At 50.2% G+C, this 24,608-nt stretch overlaps 1 protein-coding gene across 6 annotated transcripts in view; it reads left to right on the top strand.

The window, feature by feature from the left end:
* The first annotated feature begins 6,844 nt into the window (after nt 1-6,844).
* Nucleotides 6,845-24,608, top strand: part of NDRG4 (NDRG family member 4) — a 49,622-nt gene continuing 31,858 nt past the window's right edge. For 3 of the 6 annotated variants that reach the window (XR_004026393.1, XM_030796074.1, XM_030796068.1), the window contains exon 1: nt 7,438-7,890. Coding sequence is in view for 2 of the 6 variants with exons in the window: in XM_030796074.1 (XP_030651934.1) it covers nt 7,854-7,890 (37 nt within the window). In the remaining 4 variants the exon portion in view is untranslated. Of the gene's footprint in view, nt 7,219-7,437; nt 7,891-8,463; nt 8,657-24,608 lie in introns of those variants that run through there. The other 3 variants (XM_030796125.1, XM_030796100.1, XM_030796084.1) reach the window with 3 other exon arrangements.

The following is a 24,608-nucleotide window of genomic DNA, read 5'->3' as shown; positions in this document are numbered from 1 at the left end:
CTTGGGTGAGCTTCCCTGGTTGGTAACACCTTGCATATGTTGTCATACATTGTTGCTGGAAGAATTAGTTTGTTCCCAGGTGAATCCACTAGGAAGGGACACCTGTAAGCATGCACCTGATATCCCTGGGACTTTGTTTTTGTACCTTTTCTGTTTACTGATTTTGATCTGTATCCTTACACCACAATAAATGATAAACACGAATACAATGGCTTTTCTGAGTTCTGTGAGTCCTAGCAAATCACGAAGCCTGAGGGTGATCTTGGGGACTCTCAAGCCAGCATTCTAAGTTGGCTCCCCAGTTTCTGTTATTTGGAAACTTGATTGAAACCTCTGATTCAACCCAACCCTGTTGTCATGGTGCTCAGGATACTGGGGAAACTGCAGCCCCTGAGAACGGAGAGTGCCCCTGGATGGTGAGCCATAGAGCTGAGTCTGCCCCAGGTCTGGGGAGTGGCCCATGCCCAGCTCTGTGGGTGGCTTTAGCTCAGGCCCAAGATGAGGCTGGGCCAATGACAACCCAAGAAGGATGAGCCTGCCAAATGGGGGCCCCTCTCTAGCTCTTCAGGACAGAGGTTTCTCTGGACATACGGCTTTTCCTAAGGAAAGAGAAGGCTTTGCCCAGCTCCAAAGAGCAAATCTCATCTTTTTGCCTGCTTTCTGCCAGATTCCTAGCTGTCCTAGAAACTCCCTGGAGCCCACAAGGGAAACCGTGCCTGCCCTTTTTCCCCTTCAGGTTCTCCCCTCCCGCAGGGTAGGTCAGCCCCTCAAGCACACACCTGGGCTGCAGGAGCACTATGATGGAGGACAGCCTGGAGGCTCACCCGCCACTCTCCACGAGGGGTGCTTTTCCCTAGACCAAGTCCCACCCTTCAGGGGAAACTGAGACAAGGAAACCTTAGCTCTGGTCCATGTGACAAAGTGTAGAGTTTAAAACAGAAGCTTCTGAAACTGAGGTCAAATAGTTCATTCCCAGGCCTGCCTCAATTTTTGTTGTTGTTGTTGTTTTATTTTGAAATGATTGTAGATGTACAGGAAGTTGCAAAAAAAAGTAGTACAGAGAGGTCCAGTGTATCCTTCACTCAATTTCCCCCAATGATAACATCTTACATAACCATAACAAAGATCGGGCTGGGCGCAGTGGCTCACGCCTGTAATCCCAGCACTTTGGGAGGCCAAGGTGGGTGGACTGCTTAAGGTCAGGAGTTCATGACCAGCCTGGCCAACATGGTGAAACCGCGTATCTACTAAAAATACAAAAATTAGCTGGATGTGGTGGTACACATCTGTAGTCCTGGCTACCCCAGAGGCTGAGGCAGGAGAATCACTTGAACCTGGGAGGTGGAGGATGTAGTGAGCCGAAATCAAGCCACTGCACTCCAGCGTGGGCAACAGAGGGAGACTCCATCTCAAAAACAAACAAACAAACAATAAAACCACACGCACACCATAATACAAGATCAAAACAAAATCAAAACAAAGCCCCAGGCTTTGAAATGAGGTGGAGGTTGTAGTGAACCAAGATCATGCCATTGCACTCCATCCTGGGCAACAAGAGCAAAACTCCATCTAAAAAAAAAAAAAAAAACTAATACAATGTAAATGCTGTGTAAATAGTTATGCTGTATTGTTTTTTATTTGCATTACTTTATAGTTATTTTATTTTTTTTAATATTTTTGATTTGTGGTTGGTTGTATCCATGGAGATGTGGAACCCACGGACACAGAGGGCCACTGTATATATGTGTGTGTGTGTGTGTGTGTGTGTGTATAAAGCACTGAAGATCATACCCCCAAAATGTTAACACTGCCTATTGTTAGGCAGTGGAATTATTAGTGATTTTTATTTTCCCCCTGCGTAAGGTTTATGCATTAAATATATATAACTATTATAATTTGTAAAAAATATTATCAGTTCCACCTCTTGCCTTGACTCAGCACCAACTGGGTTTCCATGAGCCTGCTAAAGTTTCCAGGGGAGGTGGAGGGACATTTGCAAATGGTACTGGAGGGGGTTCTACTGTCCTCAGGAACAGAAGAGACAGTGGGGTGTCCAGAGTTACCAGGATAGCAAAGGGCAGGCCCTGCAGGGCGGAGGGCCTTTACATATCATGGGAGAAAGGGTATTGCAATAAAACCAGTGAGTCGTCCACGGTGGCCCAGGAGCAGGGAGCAGATAATCTGGTAACTAGTGAAATTCCAGAGCCAGGCTGAGGCCGGGCACTCTTCCCTACCAGCTTCCTCATTCCAGCTTCCTCACCATCTGCTCATGCATACCCAGGCCTCTCCACCTCAACTCAGGAGCCCCTGTTGAGGGGCAGGGCTGCAATGTGCTTAGCTCTGTGTCTCCCTGAGCTCAGCACAGGGACTGGCTGATCCAGTGTAGGATCGATGGATGGATGGATGGATGGATGGATGGATGGATGGATGGATGGATGGAATGATGGATGGATGGATGGACAGATGGATGGATGGATGTTCTCTCCCTTTCGCCCTCCTCCCATCTCCATCTGCTGATCTTCCACCACTTGGGGGCTCAGATGCCTCTTCCTCCAGGAAGCCCTTGCTGAGTTCCCCAGGCCTCCAATGCACTCTATGGTAACATCAATTACTCATCTTAGTAGAGTCTGTCTGGTACTGAGATTATGGGACTCTGAGCTGGTTTCCATCAGAGCACGAACCTTAAAAGCAAGGTCAATGTCCTGATCAGCTCTGTTCTCCATTGAACCCCACGGCACCAAAAAGACACTCAATCAATACTATGAAAGGAAAGAAAGGAGCCTCTCTTCTCTCTCTGAGTGTGGCTCAAGATTCTGAAGTTTGGAGTGTTCCTGGGGAGGGGGAGACAGTTCCTATCTCCCCCACCCCTGCTAAGGGAAGAAGATTCAATGGCCCCAGGTTCATCATCTGCACCTCTGACTCCATCAGCTGGTTCTTTTTACTTGCTCCCAGTCATGGTCACGAGAGGATGGTGACTCAGCCCAATTCATCACCACAATGGAAAAACCCAGTCACCTGTCCTCCTGGCAGCAGGACTGGAGCTGCCTCTGTCTGTGGAAGGGCAGCAAGCCATACTGTTTTCAAGGTCCTTTTGTCTTTCACCTGCTGAAAAATCAAAAATTTAAAGAATGGAGGAGTACCACTGCTTTACATTTACAGTGTGGTAAGAATCTCAGCGACAAGGGATCGCTGAGATCCCTGCGTTCCCTCCATGCCAGGCTCCAAGTCAAATGTCCATGTGCATCATCTCACAACAGTTTCACAAGATTATTGTTATCTGAAGTGGTCACTGGTCACTCTTGGCCCCCAGCAGCTAACACATCCTTTCTATAAGGCAGAGCCCACCTCCCACTAGAGAAACTGAAAACATCTTTCCCCAGCTTTGCTTACAGCTTTGCCAAAGTATATGACCTGGGCTCCTCCAATCAGACATCCCATTCTTTTTATTTATTTATTTATTTATTTATTTATTTATTTATTGAGAGAGTCTCGTTCTGTCACCCAGGCTGAAGTGCAGTGGTACAATCTCATCTCACTGCAACCTCCGTCTCCCAGGTTCATGCGAGTCTCCTGCCTCAACCTCCTGAGTAGCTGGGACTACAGGCGTGTATCACCATGACTTGTTACTTTTTGTGTTTTTTGTAGAGACGGGGTTTTGCCATGTTGCCCAGGATGGTCTTGAACTCCTGGGCTCAAGCAATCTTCCTGCCTCAGCCTCCCAAAGGGCTGGGATTACAGGTGTGAGCCACTGCACCTGGGCATGTTCTGTTCTTGGTTGTTAATTAGAAACTAGTGGCACGAGGAAGCCAAGACCACACAGAATCCACTGTGATGAGGACTGGGGAAGCAGCAGCTGAGGTCCTGATGGCAGTGCCCAGTGACCACGTCCAGGGGTGGCATACTGGCTGCAGCTTCTGTGCCGGGGGATGGCAGCGGTGGTTTTAACATCAGGCCAACACGGCAGTGTCAGGCCTGGCACCTGATATTCCAAGAGATGCCCACCCTCCTTTTTTTTTCTTTTTTTTTTTTTTTGAGACGGAGTCTCACTCTTCTGCCCAGGCTGGAGTGCAGTGGCAGGATCTCGACTCACTGCAACCTCTGTCTCCTGGGTTCAATCAGTTCTCCAGCCTCAGCCTCCCAAGCAGCTGGGATTATAGGCGTGTGCCACCACACCCGGCTAATTTTTGTATTTTTGGTGAGGTTTCACTATGTTGGCCAGGCTGGTCTTGAACTCCTGACCTCAAGTGATCTGCCCGCCTCAGCTCCCCAAAGTGTTGGGATTATAGGCGTCAGCCACCATGCCCAGCCTATCCTCCTTTTAACAAAGCCGTTTTCTGCTTCAATTAGCCAGAGTAGGTCTCTATTTCTTGCAATTAAACACCCTGACTAGATATATCAGCCCGAGTTTACAGATGAGAAGTGAAGGCTCATTTGAGATCTTCAGAAAGGTTATCTCATCTCCAACCTGAGTGCAGGCCAGTGATCTTCTGCCCATTTTACAAGGCAGTGACTTAGGAAGCATGTTTCAAGTAATTAGGAGCAAGGCTGGGGGAACACTTTCTTAGAGGCCTCCTGTCCCAGGCAACAGCTTGGCTCTCTGCACTGTTCTGCTTTCCGCTGTTAATCCAACCTGCTCCCAAACATCACGCCCCCTCCCCAGGGTGCTGAAGATGAAGAGAGCCCAGCAGCACAGGGACCCAGAGCTTACCCTTCTGCTGACTCAGCAGTGACTCCTCTGCCTGGCATGACTGATGTTTCCAGAAGGGTCAGGGCCTCCTCAACCTGCCTTTTCCCTAAGCACCTTTGCTTGATGCAATAGCCCTGGGGACTCTCACAATTAACGTTTCTTCATCATCTATTGTCTCCACTTTTATTTATTTATTTACTTATTTTTTAGACTCTGTCACCCAGGCTGGAGTGCAGTGGTGCGATCAGGGCTCACTGCAACCTCCGCCTCCTGGGTTCAAGTGATTCTCCTGCCTCAGCCTCCTGAGTAGCTAGGATTACAGGTATGTGCGCCACGCCCAGCTAATTTTTGTATTTTTAGGAGAGATGGGGTTTCACCATGTTGGCCAGGCTGGTCTTGAACTCCTGACCTCAGGTAATCTGCCCACCTCGGCCCCCAAAAGTGATGGGATTACAGGCATGAGCCACCACGCCCGGCCCTATTGTCTCCACTTCTAGGATTTCAAATCCACAGCCTGACTCACTGGAATGCTCACAGGAGTTCATGAACTATCTGAACTACATGGATAGTCTGCATGAGTTCAAGGCCACTGCAGACACCACGTCTCAGACAGGCGTGTCATAGTGTCAAAGCTCCTGTTAGGCAGCCTGCAGAACAGCCTAGGCCCTGCGAATTATGTCACTAGAACATCAACAATTAATTTTGTCCAATGACAAGGTCTGAAATGACTGAAAAGGGTAGGACTCAGGTAAGCCTGAAAGAATCTCTCATGCGATGATAACAATTTCATCATGAATAATAATAATGACCATTTATTGAACACTTAAACTTAAGTCATGTGTCTGGCACTATATTAAGCATTTTCTTTATATTCTGTTATTTAATCTTTACAGGAATTCTGAGGTGAGCATCATCCCAATTTCACAGAGTATGACATGAAGGCTCAGGGAGGGTAAGCAGCTTGCCAAACATTCCACAGCCAGGAAGCTGTAGGACCAGCCTGTGCTCCTAAGGACTGGCTCCTGGCTGCTATATATAGAGCTAAGCCTGGTGGAGGTGTCAGAAATAGAGGTTCACTTCTGTCATCACCGACCTCCCTCCACACCTTTGCAAAGGAGGAAACTGAGAGGCAGGGATTTCCGCAAAGCAAGGAACCCAAATTGCTGCCTCCTGTGATTTATACACTGCACCCCAAGCTGTAGGGGTAACCCAAGGACAAAGCTGTAACCCAAGCGGGAACATATGCCCCATCTGGGGCCACCAAAATCTTACCACCTTCCTCAGCTGGTGGATGGGTTAATTCACGGCCACAGCCCCCCGGAGCTGGGGGAAAGGAAAGCCAGGGCCTCTCCGCAAACCAGCCCAGAGGTCTGCGGAAGGGCCCGGAAGCCTGCAGGCCCCTCTGCACCCCCAACCCCACCGCCATCCTGGACCTCCAAGATGACCTGGTCCAACACAGTCCTGCATGGAAAAGACTGGAACCCAGGGAGGAGCAGAGCCCCGCCCAAGGTCACCGGCCGAGCCTGAATAGAACCCGGTTCTCCAGGAGCCCTGTCTTGAGCTGTCTTGTCCAAATAAAATTTTTCAGGCTATCAGATTTCCATACTCCCTGGAGTGGGACTTCATCTGGGACCAAAGGAGGGGTGGTGAGGGGAGTGGCAGGAGGGAGGAGTGCCCCGGGGCCCCGAGCAGGATAAGCCTGAGGAAGACACGGGTCCCCAAGTTCCCTTTCCCGCTCAGATAATGGAGGTGAATTGAGGGGAGCAGAGACCTCCCCACCTTCAGGGTGGGACCCTGAGGGCCCAGGACACCTTTGCTAGGGGATGTCCCTTCCCACTCCTGCACAAGTTCCCCAAGGACACCCTCGGGCTCCGAAAACGGGGGGAGGGGGACGACGCCCCAAGGTCCCCTGAGCCCCTGGTTCTTCCCGACCCTAAGGGCTTTTCTCCCTCGGTTCCCAGGCGGCGACGGCGGGTAGCGCGAAGCAGCAGGCGCGGGGGCGGTGGGGTGGGGATGTCTCTGCAGCTCTGTTCCCCTTGGGAACCTAAACAAAGACTAGGGCAGCGCCGTCCCCTCCCCCGGGAACCCGACGGGGCGCGGCCACAGGGGGCCTGGAGGGGCGGGCAGGGCCTCGCAGAGCACCCAGCACAGTCCGCGTGGCGGAGCGGGTGAGAAGTGGGCGGGGGCGCGGATCGACAGGGGTGTCCCCCAGGCTCCGAGTCGCGGTCCCCGCTCGCCCTCCCGCCTGCCCACCGGGCGTCCCAGCCGCACAGGAGGCGGAAGCCACGCGCGAGGGACCGCGGTCCGTCCGGGACCAGCCCCAGACCCGGCACCGCCCCGCGGGCCGAGCGCCCACACCCGCCAAACCCACGCGGGCACGCCCCCCGGGGCGCACCGCCCCCAGCCCGGCCTCCGCCCCTGCAGCTGCGGGCACGCGGAGGGGCTCCCGGCTGCCCGCACCTGCACCCGCGCGTCGGCGGCGCCAAGGCCCTGCTCTCCGCCTGCGTGTCTGTCTCGCCCGCATCTCCGCGGTGAGTCGGCGGCGCAATCGCCCCTGCGCCCAGGGCCAGCTTCTCTCGCCGCCGCGGCTGCTGCGCGCGTCCCCGCCCAACCCAGCCCAGCCGCGCGCACGACCCCAGCCCCGCGCACGACCCCAGCCCCGAGAGCCCCGCACCGACTCGCTCCCGCCACATTTGGCCTCCGCGGGGCGGCGTCCCCTCCTCCCCGCGGCTCCCGCTCTCCTTCCTTGCCTTCCCGGCCGCGCTGGGGACCCCCAGCCGCCGTCCGCGCCCCCCCACCCACCGCGACGCCCGGAGGCGGAGGGGTCTCTTTGTTCGGGCGGCGGGCACGGGGGGCCACCTCCCGCGGTGTCACCGCACCCACCCCGCGCCCTCCCTCCGCCTCCTGGAGTTCACCCGGACCAGGTGGCGGCGGGTGCCTTTTGGGGGTGCGCGGCCATGCAATTGGTGGATTTTTTTAAACCGTTTTGGAGGGGGGAGCGCGGCGTTGGGGGCGGGAGAGCGCTCCTGGCTGTGAGCTGCTCCTCCCGCTTCGCTCGGCGCTCTCCTGCCGCTCCGCTCCGGGTCTCCGGCGCTCCTCTCCCCGGCTCGGCCAAGCGCGCTGCCCCGACGCCGCCACCCAGAGCCGGGCCGCGCCGGGCGCCGAGATGAAGGTGCTGGGACACCGGCTGGAGCTGCTCACAGGTACCGCCCGCCTGCCCCGCAGCCGGCCGCCACTTTCCGAGTTGGAGCAGACTCCGGGCGCCGCGGCCGGGGACTGGGGCGGCTCGGGTCCGAGTAGGAAGGGGTGCGGACCCCAACTAATTCCTAGTTTTGTGCTACCTGTTTGTGTGCGGAGCCCAGCCCCGGGAGAGGACTTGAGGTTGTGGCGAGTCCCTGGCGCCGGCGTCCGGGCTGCGGGAGCACCGGTCAGGGGGTGGCCCCATGGGGTCTCTGACCAGTGGAGCGCGAATCAGGACCCTGAAAGCTAGCTCAGGGCTCCTGCCCTCCAATCAGTGTCGCTTGTCCCCTAAGAAAGGACCCGTGGGCTTCTGGCAGGACCCGAGCCATGGACCTCTTATTTCTGCCCCATGACAATCTGAGTCGTCTTTCTCTGGGGGGAGAAGTTTCTTGCTGGGAGTGGAGGCCAAGTGGCCTGGGAAGTGGGAAGCCAGATTGGACCCTACTGACTGGGGACCCTCAGCCTTGGGGCCTCTCTGGAGAAGTGATCAGTTGCCCAGCTGGAAACTCACATCTAGGGGGCAGTGGCTGGAGAGCAAGAGCGAACGGTCAGGAAGAGGAGGTGGGAAAGGGAGCAGGGACGGGGGAGGATTCGAAGAGTGACTTCTGTGTTCTCCCCGGTGTGGAGAGACCCAGACAGGAGTAAAGGAAAGCAGCCCGGCTTCCTCCAGGCCTGGGACTTATAGGTGCTCCATCCGTGTACGTGTATGTCAGAGGAGCACAGATTGCAGTAAATGTCCTCCGACACCTGGGGAAGGGGGCTGATCACTGCCTTCGAGGACCTTAATGTCTGATGAGGGAGCAGAGCCCCGGAGCCGTGTTACAAGGCTGGAAGAGGCAGCCATCTGTGGGTGCACTTAGGAAACAGGGTGGAATCCGAGTCGGGGGCAGCGTTTGAAGACCTCGAAAAACAATTTGTTAATGAAGAAGGAGGTGGCATTATGGGTTCAGGATCAAGGGAATGGCCCATGCTCTGGGGTATGAGAGAGGCTTGATCGGGGAGAGGTATGGAGGCTGAATGGCCTGGAATGTGCATGTGTGTTGCGGGGAGGGGGCTAGAAGGTGGGGGCGGGGTACGTTGGGTGAGGTTTTATTAAATCGGCAGTAGCAGGCCAGGCGCAGTGGCTCATGCCTGTAATCCCAGCACTTTGTGAGGCTGAGGCCAGAGGATCAATTAAGGCCAGGAGTTCAAGACTAGCCTGGGTAACATAGCGAGACCCCATCTTTACAAAAAAAATAAATAAATAAATCAGCAATAGCTCGTGGCAGACTTGTAGAGAAGGAAAGGTGGAAGCTGTCCCTGGGACACTGGAAACTGGCTGGGTGCTCAGAAGTTCCAGCGCTGAGCCCAGTTAGCCACGGGGCTGGCACCCCCTCCAATCCCTTGCTAACTTTTTCTTTGTGGAGCTCACTTGAGGCAGGCCCAGCTCACCCAACTTGGAAGGGAACCGCGCAGGCCACTGAACTTGTTAACCCCCTGGAGGGAAGGCTTATGGTTCCATGGGTTTTTTGTTTGTTTTGTTTTGAGAGGGAGTCCCACTGTGTCGCCCAGGCTGGAGTGCAGTGGTACAGTCTCGGCTCCCTGCAGCCTCCGTCTCCGAGGATCAAGGGATTCTCGTGCCTCAGCTTCTCGAGTAGCTGGGATTATAGGCACGTGCCACCATGCATGGCTAATTTTTGTATTCTTAGTAGAGATGGTTTCACCATGTTGGCCAGGCTGGTCTCGAACTTCTGACCTCAAGTGATCCACCTGCCGCTGCCTCCTAAAGTGCTGGGATTACAGGCGTGAGCCACCGCGCCCAGCCCCCACCATGGGTTTTTAGATCCCTGCATGGTGAACAGATCTCCTGGTTCCTCTCTTCTCCCCCTCTTCCTGCCCCCAAAGGGCCTAGATGAGAAATGCTCACAGGAGACATGTGTGGGGGGGCTCAAGCAGGGGTCTAGGCTTTGGAGACCCCATGCACTGTTCCCTCATCTCCTGGATAGAGGAGTCAGGATCCCTCTTCCCCCACCAGATGGGTTCACCAGATTCTGGTGGACTTTCTAAGTCCCTGGCCAGGGTGGATGAGGCCCCTCTCAGTTACTGTCATCAGTCACAGGCTCCCATTGCACCTGCAACCTGGCCCTGGGAGACAACCCATCCCCTCTGTTGCTATTTTGTGGTCTTCATAGCCTTCCCTCTCTGTCCTCTTCCTTTTCTCACAGATTGGGATTCTAACTCCAACCCCATCAGTAGCCAGCTGTGTGACTTCAGACAGGTTGCTTAACCTCTCAGACTTCAGCTCTCTCATCTTAAAGATGGAACTGTTGGCCCCTGTCTCTAAGAGATGGTGTGAGGCTTGCTGAGATAGTGTAGGTGACACACGTGGTTGGGACTTAGACCCTGGTGGGCACCTCTTGGGCCCCACCTATCCTGGCTGGTTGGCACCTAGAGCATTTGGATCTGCCCCCACCCTCCTTTATCCCTCCTCTCCTGCGTCTGTGAGATTTGACCCATCTCCCCCATTGGATAACAAGCAGGTCACAGTCTGGGAGGTGGCCACTTTATTGTGGTGGCACACAGCAAGTGCTCAAGGGTTGCTGACTGAGGCTAGGCTCACACAACCCGCTTGGCATCTATGTCTCTAGAATAATTCTGTAGAGGCCTCTAACTCCCTGCCCCAACATCAGCCTTAGGAAATTGTTTTACTGAATTTTAAAAACTCATATTGAAGGCTGGGCACAGTGGCTCACACCTGTAATTCCAGCACTTTGGGAGGCCAAGGCGGGCAGATCACCGAGGTCAGGAGTTCAAGACCAGCCTGGCCAACATGGTGAAACCCCCATCTCTACTAAAAATACAAAATCAGCTGGGTGTGGTGGCACACGCCTGTAGTCCCAGCTACTTCGGAGGCTGAGGCAGGAGAATCACTTGGACCTGGGAGAGGGAGGTTGCAGTGAGCCAAGATCACACCACTGCAGTCCAGCCTACACAACAGAGGAAGACTCCGTCGCAAAAAAAAAAAACAACAAAAAAAAAACTCATACTGATTTAGTTCTGTATACTTTTCACATTCTCCTATTTTATTATCTTGCCTGTCTTGCCAGTGAAGTCAGTGACTTCCTCACGTTCCTATTTCTCAGAAGAGGCAGCACTGGATTCAGAACCGAGCCCTGAGCTGGGAGTTGTCCCATATGGCATGGCATTTTAACTGCCTGGCTTTGGGACAGTCTAATGGCCGTTCCACACTTCATTTTCCTCATCTGTAAAATGGGATCGTTGTGGTGCCTACCTGGCCGGGGTCTTTGGAGATTAGGTGTGAGTGTGTGCAAGACGTCGAGTGCAGCTTCTGGCAGGCGGACAGTAGATGACAGTCGTGGAGCTGGCATCCTCAGGCCACCTCCCCAGTGCACTCCATCACTGTGCTGGGGGCTCCTTCTCCTCCCACTGTGCTCCAGTTTCCAGATTCCCTCCCCGCAGGGTGTTCCAGTTCCTTCGTTGGGTTCTCACAACAGTCCAGGCCTCTCTGAGATGTGTCTCTGGGGGACCCTACTTAGGTCTCAGGTTCCTGTGAGTCAGGCATGGCCTCAGGGGGTGGGGCCCTTCCAGCCAGACACCCACAGCTCTGACATCGTGGGGAAGGCCAGGCGCCCCCTCACATACGGGACTAGAAGGAGACCCCATGGGTTGTCATGCCCAAATCCAGCATGTCTTTTTGTTCTGGAGAGAAGAGGAGGCTGTTGGAGTCCTTCTGAAGGCTTCATAAATTATGAATGCTTGTTGAGGCCATTTCCAGGCCCCTCAGTGGGGTCTTGCTGCAATAGGGACAAGGAAGGCCGGGGTTTTGGAATCAGAGGATGTGAATTTTGGGGTCTCCTCTCTGCTTCTCAGCTCCTGGGCAAATTCTTACCTTCTTTCAGCCTCAGTCTTATCAGTAAAATGGGAATAATAGCCCTCATTAACAGTGTAAGGCCAGAGCAGTTGTCTCATGCCTGTAATCCCAGCACTTTGGGAGGCCCAGATGGGTGGATCACCCAAGGTCAGGAGTTCTAGACCAGCCTGGTATGGCGAAACCCCATGTCTACCAAAAACACAAAAATGAACCAGGCTTGGTGGTGTGTGCCTGTAGTCCCAGCTACTGGGGAGGCTGAGGCAGGAGAATTGCTTGAACCTGAGATTTGGAGGTTGCAGTGAGCTGAGATTGCACCACTGCCCTCCAGCCTGGGCAACAGAGCGAGTCTCAAAAATATATATATTGTGGGGAGCCAAGATGATGCTTGTGAGGGAGCCCAGGACACCGTCACACCTGCACATGAGCTCATTACAATTCTCAGAGGGCAGATTCCTGGTGCCTTCGGTAGCCGGATGATTTTTTTATTTTTTAGTGTGATATGTGAAAGTGGGACACTGGTCTTTTTACAAGTAGGAAGGCAATTGTTTCTGCGCATTGGCACTCGAGCAATATGTTTCCAAAACAGTTCAGAGTCAGAGCTCTAAAATGGCAGATTTGGGCTCTGAAATGGTCCCTGGGGAGCCTCAGTAGTGGATCTTGGAAATTTTTAAAAATATACTTGATGTGTGATTAAGAAACAAAAGTTTTACCAGTTGTTTAGAATTTTGGTTTCATTTGAATACATGGAATATCTAGCCGCAGTCAATTTTATAGATGATTTTAGTGTTTGTTGGCAGATGTGTTGACCCACATTTTACATATGGGGGAAACTGAGGCATAGGTTTGCCCTGGGAGGCTGAAAGCAGGACCCTGAATCCTCATTTCCAGTTCTTCTGCTTCTCTGCTTCACTGGGGTGCTGTGATGTTGATGTGGGGGCACATACATGGTTTAGTAAGGAAGCATGGTCCCTTGGAGGAGAGGGGAGACGTGAGGGTCATTGGGTATGCCCAGGAAGGGTGGGTGTGGGGAGAGGGGCATGCTGTTCCACTGGGTAGAGGATTATAAAGGGCAAGTTGGCAATGATGTATCAACAGCTTAAAAATATGTGTGATCTCTGACTCAGCAGTTGAATTTTTAGGAACAAATAAAGTTGTGTGCAAAGGTGTTTGTTCAAGGATAGTTATCCCTTCATTGTTTATAGAAGCAAAAAAGCAAAACAAACAAACAAAAAACTGGAAACAACCTAAATGCCTAACAGTAGAGCAGCAGTGCATTCATACCAGAGAACCCCAGGTAGCTACAAATTATACTGCCAAAGGTTATTTATCCAACTGAACAGATGTCCCCTTAAATAGTGTAATACTAATGGTGATGACAGCTCACACGTATATGGCATTTGCTGTGTGCCAGGCACAGTCTTAACCACATGCTATATGTTAACTCATCATCATAACAGCCCTAGGAGGTATGTGCTATCATTTCTTCTTTTTTACAAATAGGTAAACTGAGGCACAGATAGGTTCAGTAACTTACCAAAGAGCACACAGATGGTGAGTGGCTGGCTGGAATTTAAACCAGAATGTCTTGACTCCAGAGTCCAACAGATGTTTCAAAACATATTTTTTGTTGGTTTGTGTTAGAAACATTCTCTTTCAGTGTCTAGATGAGCACTGGAAAATAAATAAAAGGGTATACACAACACATTAACAGTGGCTTCTTCTATTAACAGCATTGCATGTGGTTTTTACTTTCTTCTTTTTGGTCTTCTGTTTTTCTCATTTTTCTCAGTGAATGTGTGTTACAAGAAATTCAAATCCTGTTTTTAAAAACGAAAAAATTCTCCTCTGAAGGCTAATTTTTTAAAAAAACTAAAAATTAATGCAAAGCACTAGATGGTGACAAAAACCAATCCTGTGGGAATTCTGAAGATGAGCTGGAGTCCAGTGGACAGAGAGGAAAAGGTCAGGAGGAGGAGTGGTTCAAGGTGGATGCGAAGTTGGCTTTCCTTAAAGTCTAAGGAGGAGGAACCAGCAAAGTGAAAAATAGAGGCAAAGGTGGAGCCATGGGAACCTTGGAAGGAGGGTGTGTTGGGCTGAATAATAGCCCCCAAAGATATCCTAATCGCTAGAACATGTAAATGTTACCTGATGTGGCAAAAGAGATTTTGCAGTCATGATTGAGGATCTTGAGTTGGAGCTGTTTTCCAGAATTATCCAGGTGGGCTGTAAGTGCAACCACATGTGTCTTTATAAGAGGGAAGCAGGGCTGGGTGCGGTGGCTCACACCTGTAATCCCAGCACTTTGGGAGGCTGAGGCAGGTGGATCACCTGAGGTCAGGAGTTCAAGACTGGCCTGGCCAACATGGCAAAACCCTATCTCTGCTAAAAATACAAAAATTAGCCAGGCATAGTGGTGTGTGCCTGTAATCCCAGCTACTAAGGGGGCTGAGGCAGGAGGATCGCTTGAACCTGGGAGGCAGAGGTTGCAGTGAGCCAAAATGGTGCCACTGCACTCCAGCCTGAGCAACAGAGCAAGACACCATCTCAAAAAAAAAAAAAAGAGGGGAAGCAGGGGATATTCAAAAACAGAAGAACAGGCAGTATGATTGCTTCAGCAAGAAGCTCTGCTGTTGGACTTGGAAGGTGGAGGAAGGGGCTACCAGCCAAGGAATGCAGCTCTGGAAGCTGGAAAAGGCAGGGGAACAGATTCTCCCCAGAACCCCCGGAGGGAGACAGCTTACCAACATGTTAATTTCAGCCCAGAGAAATTAATTTTGGACTTCTGACCTCCAGAACTATAAGAGAATGAATGTGTGTTGCTTTTTTTTTTTTTTTTTTTCTGGAGACGGCGTCTTACTCTGTTGTCCAGGCTGGAGGGCAGCGTGGCACGATCTCGGCATGAATGTGTGCTGCTTTAAGCCACCAATTTTGTGGTGATTTATTATAGCAGCTACAGGAAACCAGTAGGGGTGTGTGCAGATCAGACTCATGCCTTGGCCTGCACTGAGAACAGCACCGTGGGTTGGAGTCTGCAAGCCTCATTCTGATCGCTCTGGCTGTGTGACCTTGACCTGAGCCTGGCTTTGCCCCCAGGGTGGTCGCGGGATCAGCTGGGAGAACACCATGACACTGTTATGTAAACTGAAGAGCATCACACAGACCTAAGTGGGATGAGCACTTCCACCCAGCCTAGTGTAAACCTGGTCTCCTCACAGAGCCAGGAAAGCTCTCATCATACACCACCCCCTCCCCACCTCTTAATCCTCAGTGCTTTAGCTTGCAAACCACAGGTGGAATGTATCTGACAGCCAGTGATCAGGTGTCTTAAGCCCCATAACAAATACCCCTGGGGACCTAGATGCTGCTTCAGTTCACCTGTTGGCGGGGGTGGTCGGGCAGGTGCTGTGTGCCTGCTGATAGGTCCCATCCTAGGCAGTGAGATGGGGAAGGTGGGACCCCAGCCTCTTTGGAGGGGACAGAGAGAATATTTCTAGGATGTCTTCTTCCCAGAGTGTGTGAGTGTGTGTGTGTGTGTCAGAGAGAGCAGAGAGTGGAAGAGTCCCATAACCAAATCCAGGGTTTGCAGTCCCTAGGATCATACTCTGTGCACCCCAAATTGTTTCCTGACAGCTCTAGGGGTGCCAGAAATGGCTTTTAACAATATTGGCAACTTGGTGTTCTGGAGGATAAATGTGCTGTTAGGGCCTGGGCTCTGGGATAGGGAGAGGGAAGCCAGCGGGCTCCCCTTCAAGTTTTTGGAAGAGCTCTCGCACCAGCCTTTGCCTCATCCATAAAGGAAATGCGCTCAGCCCGCTGCTCCCAAAGCCCTTACCAGCTGCAGAGTATTCACTCTGTGCTTGGCCCACGCGGACGGAGCAGAGGAGCAGTTGTCAGGGATGACCCACAGATCCCCTGCAACCCACAACCCAAGGTGAGCACCCAGGAGCATGACCAGGATGGCCTGGGGGTGCTTTTCCCCATCACAGCTTAGGGTCCATCTCTGAAAGTGCCTGGGTTGGGAAAGGCTTAATTACCCTGGAGTGGAGCATGGTGTTGCAATTCGAGTGTGGTGGGAAAGGCCTGCCGTCAAGCACGTAGGGCCCTCTGACCCTGCACTGGGGCCCGGCTGCCTGTGTGTGATTGCCAAAGGGAGAGGTGGGAGGCTGGCTTCACCCGGCCCCCCGGGACCACGCAGGAGAGAATAACTTAGAAGTTACGTTAGGTCTCTTGGGCGCAAGTGACAGAAACCGAACTTAGACTGATACAAAAAGAGGAAGATGGGGTGTCCCCGGCCAGCACAGTGGACACAGGGCCATCGGGCTGTGTCTCTCTCTCCCTCATTCCTATTAGTTTGGTTCTCTGGATTGGTTGAGCTCTAAGTCAGGCCCTTCCTTGCAAGGGCAGTGTGGTTGCTGGCTCACAGACCATCCTCCTGAAAACCCCATTGCTGGGGAAGAGCTTCCCCTCTCCAAGGATTCCAGTAAAGGCCTTCGAGACCGGGCCCAGGGCTCGGTCCACTTGGTTTCCAGGCCACCCAACCCCGCCGTCTCCTACTTCAGTGGCTTCTCATTGGTTTTGCTGCTTTCTCCTCATTGTCTTCTTCTGGGGCTCAGTGCTGGGACATCTTCTTCCCTGTCCTCATTCACTCCCTAGATGACCTCATCTAGTCTATGGTGATATCTTTGAAGTGACTCCTCCCAAGGTTCTGAAGTACAAATTGTTTTCTAAAAACTGTATTATGTATTATCCTTCCCTCCCCTCCCCTCCGTTCCTCCTGCTCCTTCCTCCCTTTCTCTTCTCTTCATTTCTTTCATTAGAAAGACAGGGTCTTACTTTGTTACCCAGGCTGGAGTACAGTTGCCTGATCACAGCTCACTGCAGCCTCGACCTCCTGGGCTCAAGCGATCCTCACAGCTCAGCCCCCACGCCTAAGTAGCTGAGACCGCAGGCATACATCACCACACCCAGCTGACTTTTAAATTTTTGTGGAGACAGGGTCTCACTATGTTGCCCAGGCTGGTCTTGAACTCCTGGGCTCAAGTAATCCTCCCACCTTGGCCTCCCAAAGTGCTGGGATTACAGGCCTGAGCCACCGGGCCAACCTGAAGCACAAACTCTTACATCCACCTGCACATGGGGAGCTCCACCTGGCTCAGGTCTAAAACCACACCCCTCATCTTTCCCCCAAACCTCTTCTTCCCTAAATCATAAATGATAGCCCTATCCCTCCATGGCTCCACGAAGTCACCCTAACTTCTCTCTTCCTATCCTGCCCATGTCTGATGGATCCGCGAGTCCCCCTAGCTTTACCTTCAGAACATACCCAGAAGCTGAGGACTTCGGCCACCTCCTGCACTACCGCTGTGTGGCAAGCCAGCAGCACCTCAATAACTGGTCTCCCCATTTCCACCCTAACCCCCAGGTCTATTCTGCACATTGCAGAGGAGGGATCCTTCATGATGAAAATTGTATCACATCAGCCCCCCGCTCAAAACCATCCAGTGCATGTTTATACTCAGTAAAAGCCAGTTTCCCTAATAACCTTCAGGGCTGAATGGGACCAGCACCCCAACGCTTACCACCCTGTCCTCATCTCCTCCCCTCCTAGCTCACTCTGCTCCAGCCACCCTGGCTTTTTACTTTTCTTTTCTTTCCTTTTTTTTTTTTTTTGAGAGAGATTCTCTCTCTATTACCCAGGCTGGAGTCCAGCGGCGCAATCTCAGCTCACTGCAACCTCTGCCTCCCAGGTTCAAGTGATTCTCCTGCCTCAGCCTCCCAAGTAGCTGGGATTACAGGTGTGCACCACACGCCACACACCTGGCTAACTTTTGTATTTTTAGTAGAGACGGGGTTTCACCATGTTGGCCAGGCTGGTCTCAAACTCCTGGCCTCAAGCCATGTGCCTGCCTCAGCCTCCCAAAGTGCTGGGATTACAGGTGTGAGCCAGCTTCCTTTCATTTGCTTGCCTGACCGGCTTCCTTTCATTTGCTCAAACATGCAGGCACCTGCCTCCTCCTGGCCTTTGTGCTTGCTGTTCCCCCTGCCCTGAGTGCCCTTCCGGGACATCCCAAGGCTCGCTCCTGGATCTCCTTCAAGTCTTGCTCGCATCCCCTTCTCAGCAGGTGGCTTCTCACTCTTACCACCCTGTTTCACATCCCTCTCTCTCCCCTCCTGTGAAGCTGCTTCCTGCATTGCTTAGGTCGTCTGACACACTGTGAATTTACTTAGGTTTGTTGATTTTTAGCCTCCCCCCTCAGCACCCAGAGAGCTCCCAAAGGTAGATATGTTTGTCTGTAATGGTCAGTATTTTATCTCCAGTCCTAGAACACAGTAGGTGCCAAATCAGTATCTGGTGAATGAATAAATGACTTAGGCCTGGGCCATTCCTGGGGTACGGACATTCGGGCCCAAACCACACGTACTGAGAATGGGGAAGGGAGTTTTCCCAAAAGGAAACCCGGGTGCTGTTAGGAGAAAGGACCTTGGTGTCAGGTGGGGACCAATGCAGGTAGCCCCTTCTGCAGACATTGCATTTGAGGCAGGAAAGCTCTAGGAGTTGCTTGGAACAGAGTCCCTCTCTGCCAGATGAATGTCATTCCTCAAATGCTAAAAATAAGGCATTTCAGAGAAGTACGGGGCTTTCTGTGACAAAAATGCCCAGTAAGAAAGATGCCCCTCGGGCTCTCTCTTTACTGGAGACTGTATTGCAGACTCCTGTGCCAGAGAAGTTTCATTGCCTCAGTTTAACTGTTTGAATCTTGCACAGAGATCCAGGATACGTGTATCTGGGAAATTTGCCAGCTTAGGCAAAGATAACACAGCTGAATTGAGTGAGGCACTCGTGTCAAAGAAATGTGAGAATTTGTGACAAAAAGTGCCAATTGCTTTTAACCTTTTAATGTAGGTCATGGTTACCCATGTCAATACAATTATTATGAGCTTGTGAGGTGTGGGTTAGGAGGGGCTGGCTCGCTGGTTTAAACTGCCGGGAGAGAATGGCATCATGGATTATGCTGCCTGCTGGAGAGAGGAAGTTGCAGGTTCGCTCTATCATTTCCCTGTTTTTCTCTGGGAAAGCCCCACCCTTTCCTTTTTCCTTGACTTCCTTTAGCACGATAGGGTGGGTCTCCTAGAAAAATATCCCAAGTTCAGATTAGCTTCAACTGTGTGTAACAGAAAACCCATGGTAATAATAAGCAAGATAAAAGTGTTTTTTTCTCTCTCATAACCAGGATCTCAAAATAGAGGATTCCCAAATCATGGCTTCATGATTCTCAGTTACCTTGACTCTTTATTCTATATCACTATTTTGCCACCTTTAGAATCCTGCCTTTGAGCCTTAAATGGCTGTTCAAGTTCCTGCCATCACATCTGTATTCCAGCCAGGAGGCAGGAGGAAGAGTCAAAGAATGGCATGTCTCCCCTTTTTTTTTTAGGCAGTGTCTCACTGTGTTGTCCAGGCTGGAGTACAGTGGCACGATCTCGGCACACTGCAACTTCTGCCTCCTGATCAAGTGATTCTCCTGCCTCAGCCTCCTGAATAGCTGGGGTTACAGGTGCTGGCCACCACGCCTGGCTAATTTTTGTATTTTTAACAGAGACAGGGTTTCGCCATGTTGGCCAGGCTGGTCTTGAACTCCTGACCTCAAGTGATCCACCTGCCTCAGCCTCCCAAAGTGCTGGGATTACAGGCGTGAGCCACCGTGCCCAGCCGTGTCTCCCTTTTTAAGAACTGCCTGAAAGTTACATGCTTCCATTTACCTCTCACTGGCAGAACATCATGTCATCATAAACTTTATTCCCATCGTCCACCTACTCATCTAAAATATGGGGATTATTATTAAGGAAGAAGGGGAGAACAGATATGGGGGGACAATTAGCAGTCTCTGCTGCAGTAGGACTCTTTCACTGGTTCCTTATAGAAGCTGCCCAAATGGAATGTGTTATTGGAATTCTAATTCCATCTGGCCTTGCCCTTGGTCTTAAAATTAGAGGCCTGTTGTGTCTATTGTAATGTCTGTGCTTAACACCTGGAGCCATGTTGTGTAGAGAAACAGAATTTACCCGTTGGTGCTGTACATCACCTTCTTACTTTACGAAACAGCTATGTTATGTCCTTTCTAAGATGCACCTTTTTAATCATACTTTAACATCTCTAAGATTGGGATGCCTCATACAGTCTGTTGGTAAGGGGGGCATCATGCTGTTACTGCCATCACGTGAACATCAGAATTTGCGAGTGGATGTCAGCAGCTCAGAAAGAAATCCCGAGACAGTAGTAGAGCATCCTTGATGCTGGAGAAGCCCAGGCTGTGTGGAATAGCACAGCATCAAAAACTCCAAGATAGAGAGATTAAGAGACATTGGACTCAAAATGTGAAAAGGAATACCTTAAACAATTTATTTCAATTATATTTTCCTTTTTAAAAATTTACAAGAGTGATAGATGCTTTTTTAAAATCTGGATCTAATATATTCTAAAAGAGTTCTTTCAGTAAGTACAAAAAAACCCCTGAATGACAGGAACTCATCATAGGGGTAGCAGTTCTGACACTACTTTGTATGTATCCCAGGAATGAACAAATAAGCAAAAATATTATGGAGGAGAGCCAGGTTTCTCACCACTGGAGAAAACTAGTTGCGATCAAAGGGGGGAAGCTAGAATGCACTTTGTGGTGTTGAATTAGAGTTAAAGGTATCAGTATAAATTCCAGATTCCATATATATATATATATATATAGAGAGAGAGAGAGAGAGAGAGGAGATTTAGAAGTAAATTGTGTGTGTGTTAGTATCTTGCATACATTTCATAGCTCTGCCTGCTAAGAGGGCCTAGACCAATGACACCCCAGTAGCAGTGAGCACACCTGGTGTCCAGATCTTGGTTTCTAAACATCATTCTCCGATAAGGGGAACTAGGGCTCCTTGGAGAAATGGTTGATTTCATGGTTGAGGCAGAGAAAGTACAAAATGAGTTTAGAACATGTAATGAGGCTAGAATATTTGAAACTCAAAAAATAATTGGTACATGTTGAAAGCACACAAGAGCCACCTTAAGGGAACTCTCAATGCCCAAGCCTGGCCCAGTTTGAACAATGAAACAAATAATGATTGCAATGGCTTTTAACCCATGGGGTAAAATAAGTATCCATGAGTCCATATTGATATAAATAAGTAATTGAATAAAGGAGGAGAAAGGACAACTCTTTCTTACAGGATAATTCCAGTAAGTGTAGAAGAGATTATGGAAATAGAAAATTATCTTCTTCCTTTTCCTCAGCAGGAAAAAAAAAAGAAAATTATCATTAGGCAACCACCAAAGTAATAATTGCTGTAGGCAAGAATCAATAGTTGTTAAAATTAGCAGGGGTAAGGGGGGTGGAGGGGGTGGGGAAGTATGATGAGACATAGGATGTTTACGTAGTGTCAAAGTATCTTCCCACACTGCTTACAAAGGGAAAAATAGTAACATTTCAGTGGAGAAACCTGGCAGAGAGCTCCTTATCAAGGGATCAAGGTTAACGTCCTCTGTAATAAGGCAGATTGACATCATGTGCCTGCTAATACAGACTGAGAAGGGCACCTCATTCTGTCATATTCTTGCCAAAAATGTATAACCTCAGTCTAATCATGAGAAAACAACAGACAAACCCAAAGCAAGGACATTCTACTGACTAACTGGCCAGTACTCTTCAAAAGTGTCAAGGTCGGCTGGGTGCAGTGGCTCACGCCTGTAATCCCAGCACTTTGAGAGGCCAAGGTGGATAGATCACGAGGTCAGGAGTTTGAGACCAGCCTGGCCAACACGGTGAAACCCTGTTTCTACTAAAAATTCAAAAATTAGCCAGGCATGGTGGCGGGCACCTGTAATCCCAGCTACTCGGGAGGCTGAGGCAGGAGAATCACTTGAACATTGGAGGCGGAGGTTGCAGTGAGCCGAGATCACGCCATTGCACTCCAGCCTGGGCAACAGCACGAGACTCTGTCTAAAAAAAAAAGTGTCAAGGTTATAAAAGATGGGCTGATAAACTGTCCCATTTGGAGGAGGCCAAGGAGGACATACCAACTAAATACGATGTGGCATCCTGGGTTGGGTCCTAGACCCAAAAAAGGCATTATTGGGAAAGCTGGTAAAATATATGTACGTTCTGTATATTACTTAACAGTGTGTATCAGTGTTTAATTTCCTGGTTTCTCTAATTGTATTATGGTTCTGTAGCACGATAACATTGGGGGGAGCTGAGTGAAGGGTATGTGGGAAATTTCTGTGTTTCTGTGCTTTTTTTGTTGTGTTTTTTGGGTTTTTTTGTCATTTTTTTGTAAGCCTAAATTTTTTTCAAAATAAGTTAAAAGGGAGGAAAGTATTATGTCTTAATTTAACTGGCAGTGGTTTTTTTCTTATTGATACATAAAAATTTGTGTCACTTGTAATCAGTGACATCTTAGATTTGATAAAATCTGGTGTATAGGATTAAAAAAAGAATCTCCCTGTTATACCCTTCTAAACCCATATCCTTCCTCAGGGAGAAGCATTGTTACAGTTTACCCTGAATCATTTGAGGATTTTTTTTTTGGAAGTTGCCAGTATATGTACCTGTTCAATGCATATAATATTTACATAAATGAGATTATTATTATTATTTTGAGACAGAATCTCGCTGTGTTGCCCAGGCTGGAGTGCAATGGCACGATCTCGGCTCACTGCAACCTTCGCTTCCCAGGTTCAAGCAACTCTCCTGCCTCGGCCTCCCAAAGTGCTGGGATTACAGGTGTAAGCCACTGTGCCCGGCCATAAATGGAATTATTTTTACACATTATTTGGTGACATGCCTTTTTTTCTTAATTGCATATTTTACAATGCTTTCCCGCTCTGTTTGAGTGGAGCTGCCTTGTTTATTTAATGACTGCATGGTATTCCAGGGTGTAGATGTTCCATGATTTATTTCACCATCCTCCTGGTGCTCACTGAGGTGGTTTTCAGATTGTACTCCTCCACTCGGCTGTGCAGTGAGCACTCTTGTGTACTGCCTCTTAGTGCACACATGGATGTTTTTCTTTAGGATAAATACCTAGACACAGAATTGCAGAACTGACAGATATTTGCATTTAAGAGGCTACCAAGTTGTTCTCCAAATAAAGTTGAACCCACTGCCATCCAGCCAGCAGCATGAGTGTGTGCCCATTTTCCCAGAACCTCACCAACCTTTCATATTATCAGTCTTTTAGTAACTTGTGGTCTGTATGAAGAATGATTCATTCGTTCATTTACTTACATCATTGAACAGAAATGTTGAGTGTCTGCCCTGTGCCCAGCACTGTCATAGACACAGGGAACATCGGAGCGAACAAAACAGATGTAGTCCTTGTCCCCTAGGAGTGTCTGAGAAGCAATGGTCTGAGCAGGTCATGTTGCTCATTGTTTCACGTGCATTTCTCTGACGGCCAGTGAGGCAGGGCACATGCTTTTCCCATGTCGTTTCTTCTCTGAATTCCTATCCCAGACCTTAGGCCACTTTTCCATTGAGTGCATAGTATTTTCTTTCTCCTTATTGAGCCCTAGAATGGGAGTGCTACTAAGTCTATCCCCTTTAGTGGATTTTGGCAAACGCCGTGGGGAGACTGCAGACACAGGTAGGATTTGAGAGGAAGGAGAGAGCCCAGACCAACCTGCAGGAGGTGGGGAATGTGCTGAGGCTGCATCTGTCCCTCCAAGTTTTTGTTTGTTTGTTTGTTTTTGAGACGGAGTCTTGCTTTGTACTCCAGCCTTGTCACCCAGGTTGGAGTACAGTGGCACGATCTCGGCTCACTGCAACCTCCGCCTCCCAGGTTCGAGCGATTCTCCTGCCTCAGCCTTCCAAGTAGCTGGGATTACAGGTGCCTGCCACCACACCCGGCTAATTTTTGAATTTTTAGTAGAAACAGGGTTTCGCCATGTTGGCCAGGCTGGTCTCGAACTCCTGACCTCAAGTGATCTGCGTGCCTTGGCCTCCCAAAGTGCTGGGATTACAGGTGTGAGCCACCGCGCCCAGCCCTGCCCCTTCCAAGTTTTGTGGCCAAACTCACTGCCCTGGAAGCCTCTTGACAGCCAGCCCCGTCAAACAGCCTTGTACCAGAGTGGCCTCACCACCTTGGTGGTGTGCATTTGAATACTGCTTTATGCCTATAACTGACATTGGAACAATGGCATTTGAGCAACAGAAATGTTTATCCTGTGCTTTCCTATGGCTTCTGTGGGCAGGTCAGCCATGGAGATTTCTGGCCTGTCCTCCATCCATTTTACCAGTTATTAAGCCTTTGTGTGTTTGGACTCTGATGGGGTTGGACAAATGAACAAGATCAGGTCGCTGGCCTCTGGGAGATGACAGTAGGGAGATTAAACCACTCATCCATGCATCAGTGGGTTAGCAAGATGACAGAGTCCCAGCCTGGCCAACATGGCGAAACCCCATCACTACTAAAAGTACAAAAATTAGCTGGGCGTGGTGGCAGAAGTCTGTAATCCCAGCTATGTTGGGAGGCTGAGGCACGAGAATTACTTGAACTCAGAAGGCAGAGGTTGCAATGAGTCGAGATCGTGCCGCTGCATTCCAGCCTGGGCAGCAGAGTGAGACTCTGTCTTAAAAAAAAAAAAAAGATGATAGAGTCCACATATGAGCATATGAGCTCCAGACCCGGACATCATGGGTTCAAATCCAGGTTCCATCACTTACCAGTCGTAATACCTTGGGCTGGTTATGTCACCTCTGTATACCTCACTTCCTCAGCTACAAAATGAGGACAATAATAGTACCTATCTCCATGAGGAGATAG

The sequence above is a fragment of the Nomascus leucogenys genome, chromosome 2, assembly GCF_006542625.1.
Source record: "Nomascus leucogenys isolate Asia chromosome 2, Asia_NLE_v1, whole genome shotgun sequence".
NCBI lineage: Eukaryota > Metazoa > Chordata > Mammalia > Primates > Hylobatidae > Nomascus > Nomascus leucogenys.
Note: the sequence above shows the minus strand (reverse complement) of the source record. Positions and strands in the feature narration are given on the sequence as shown.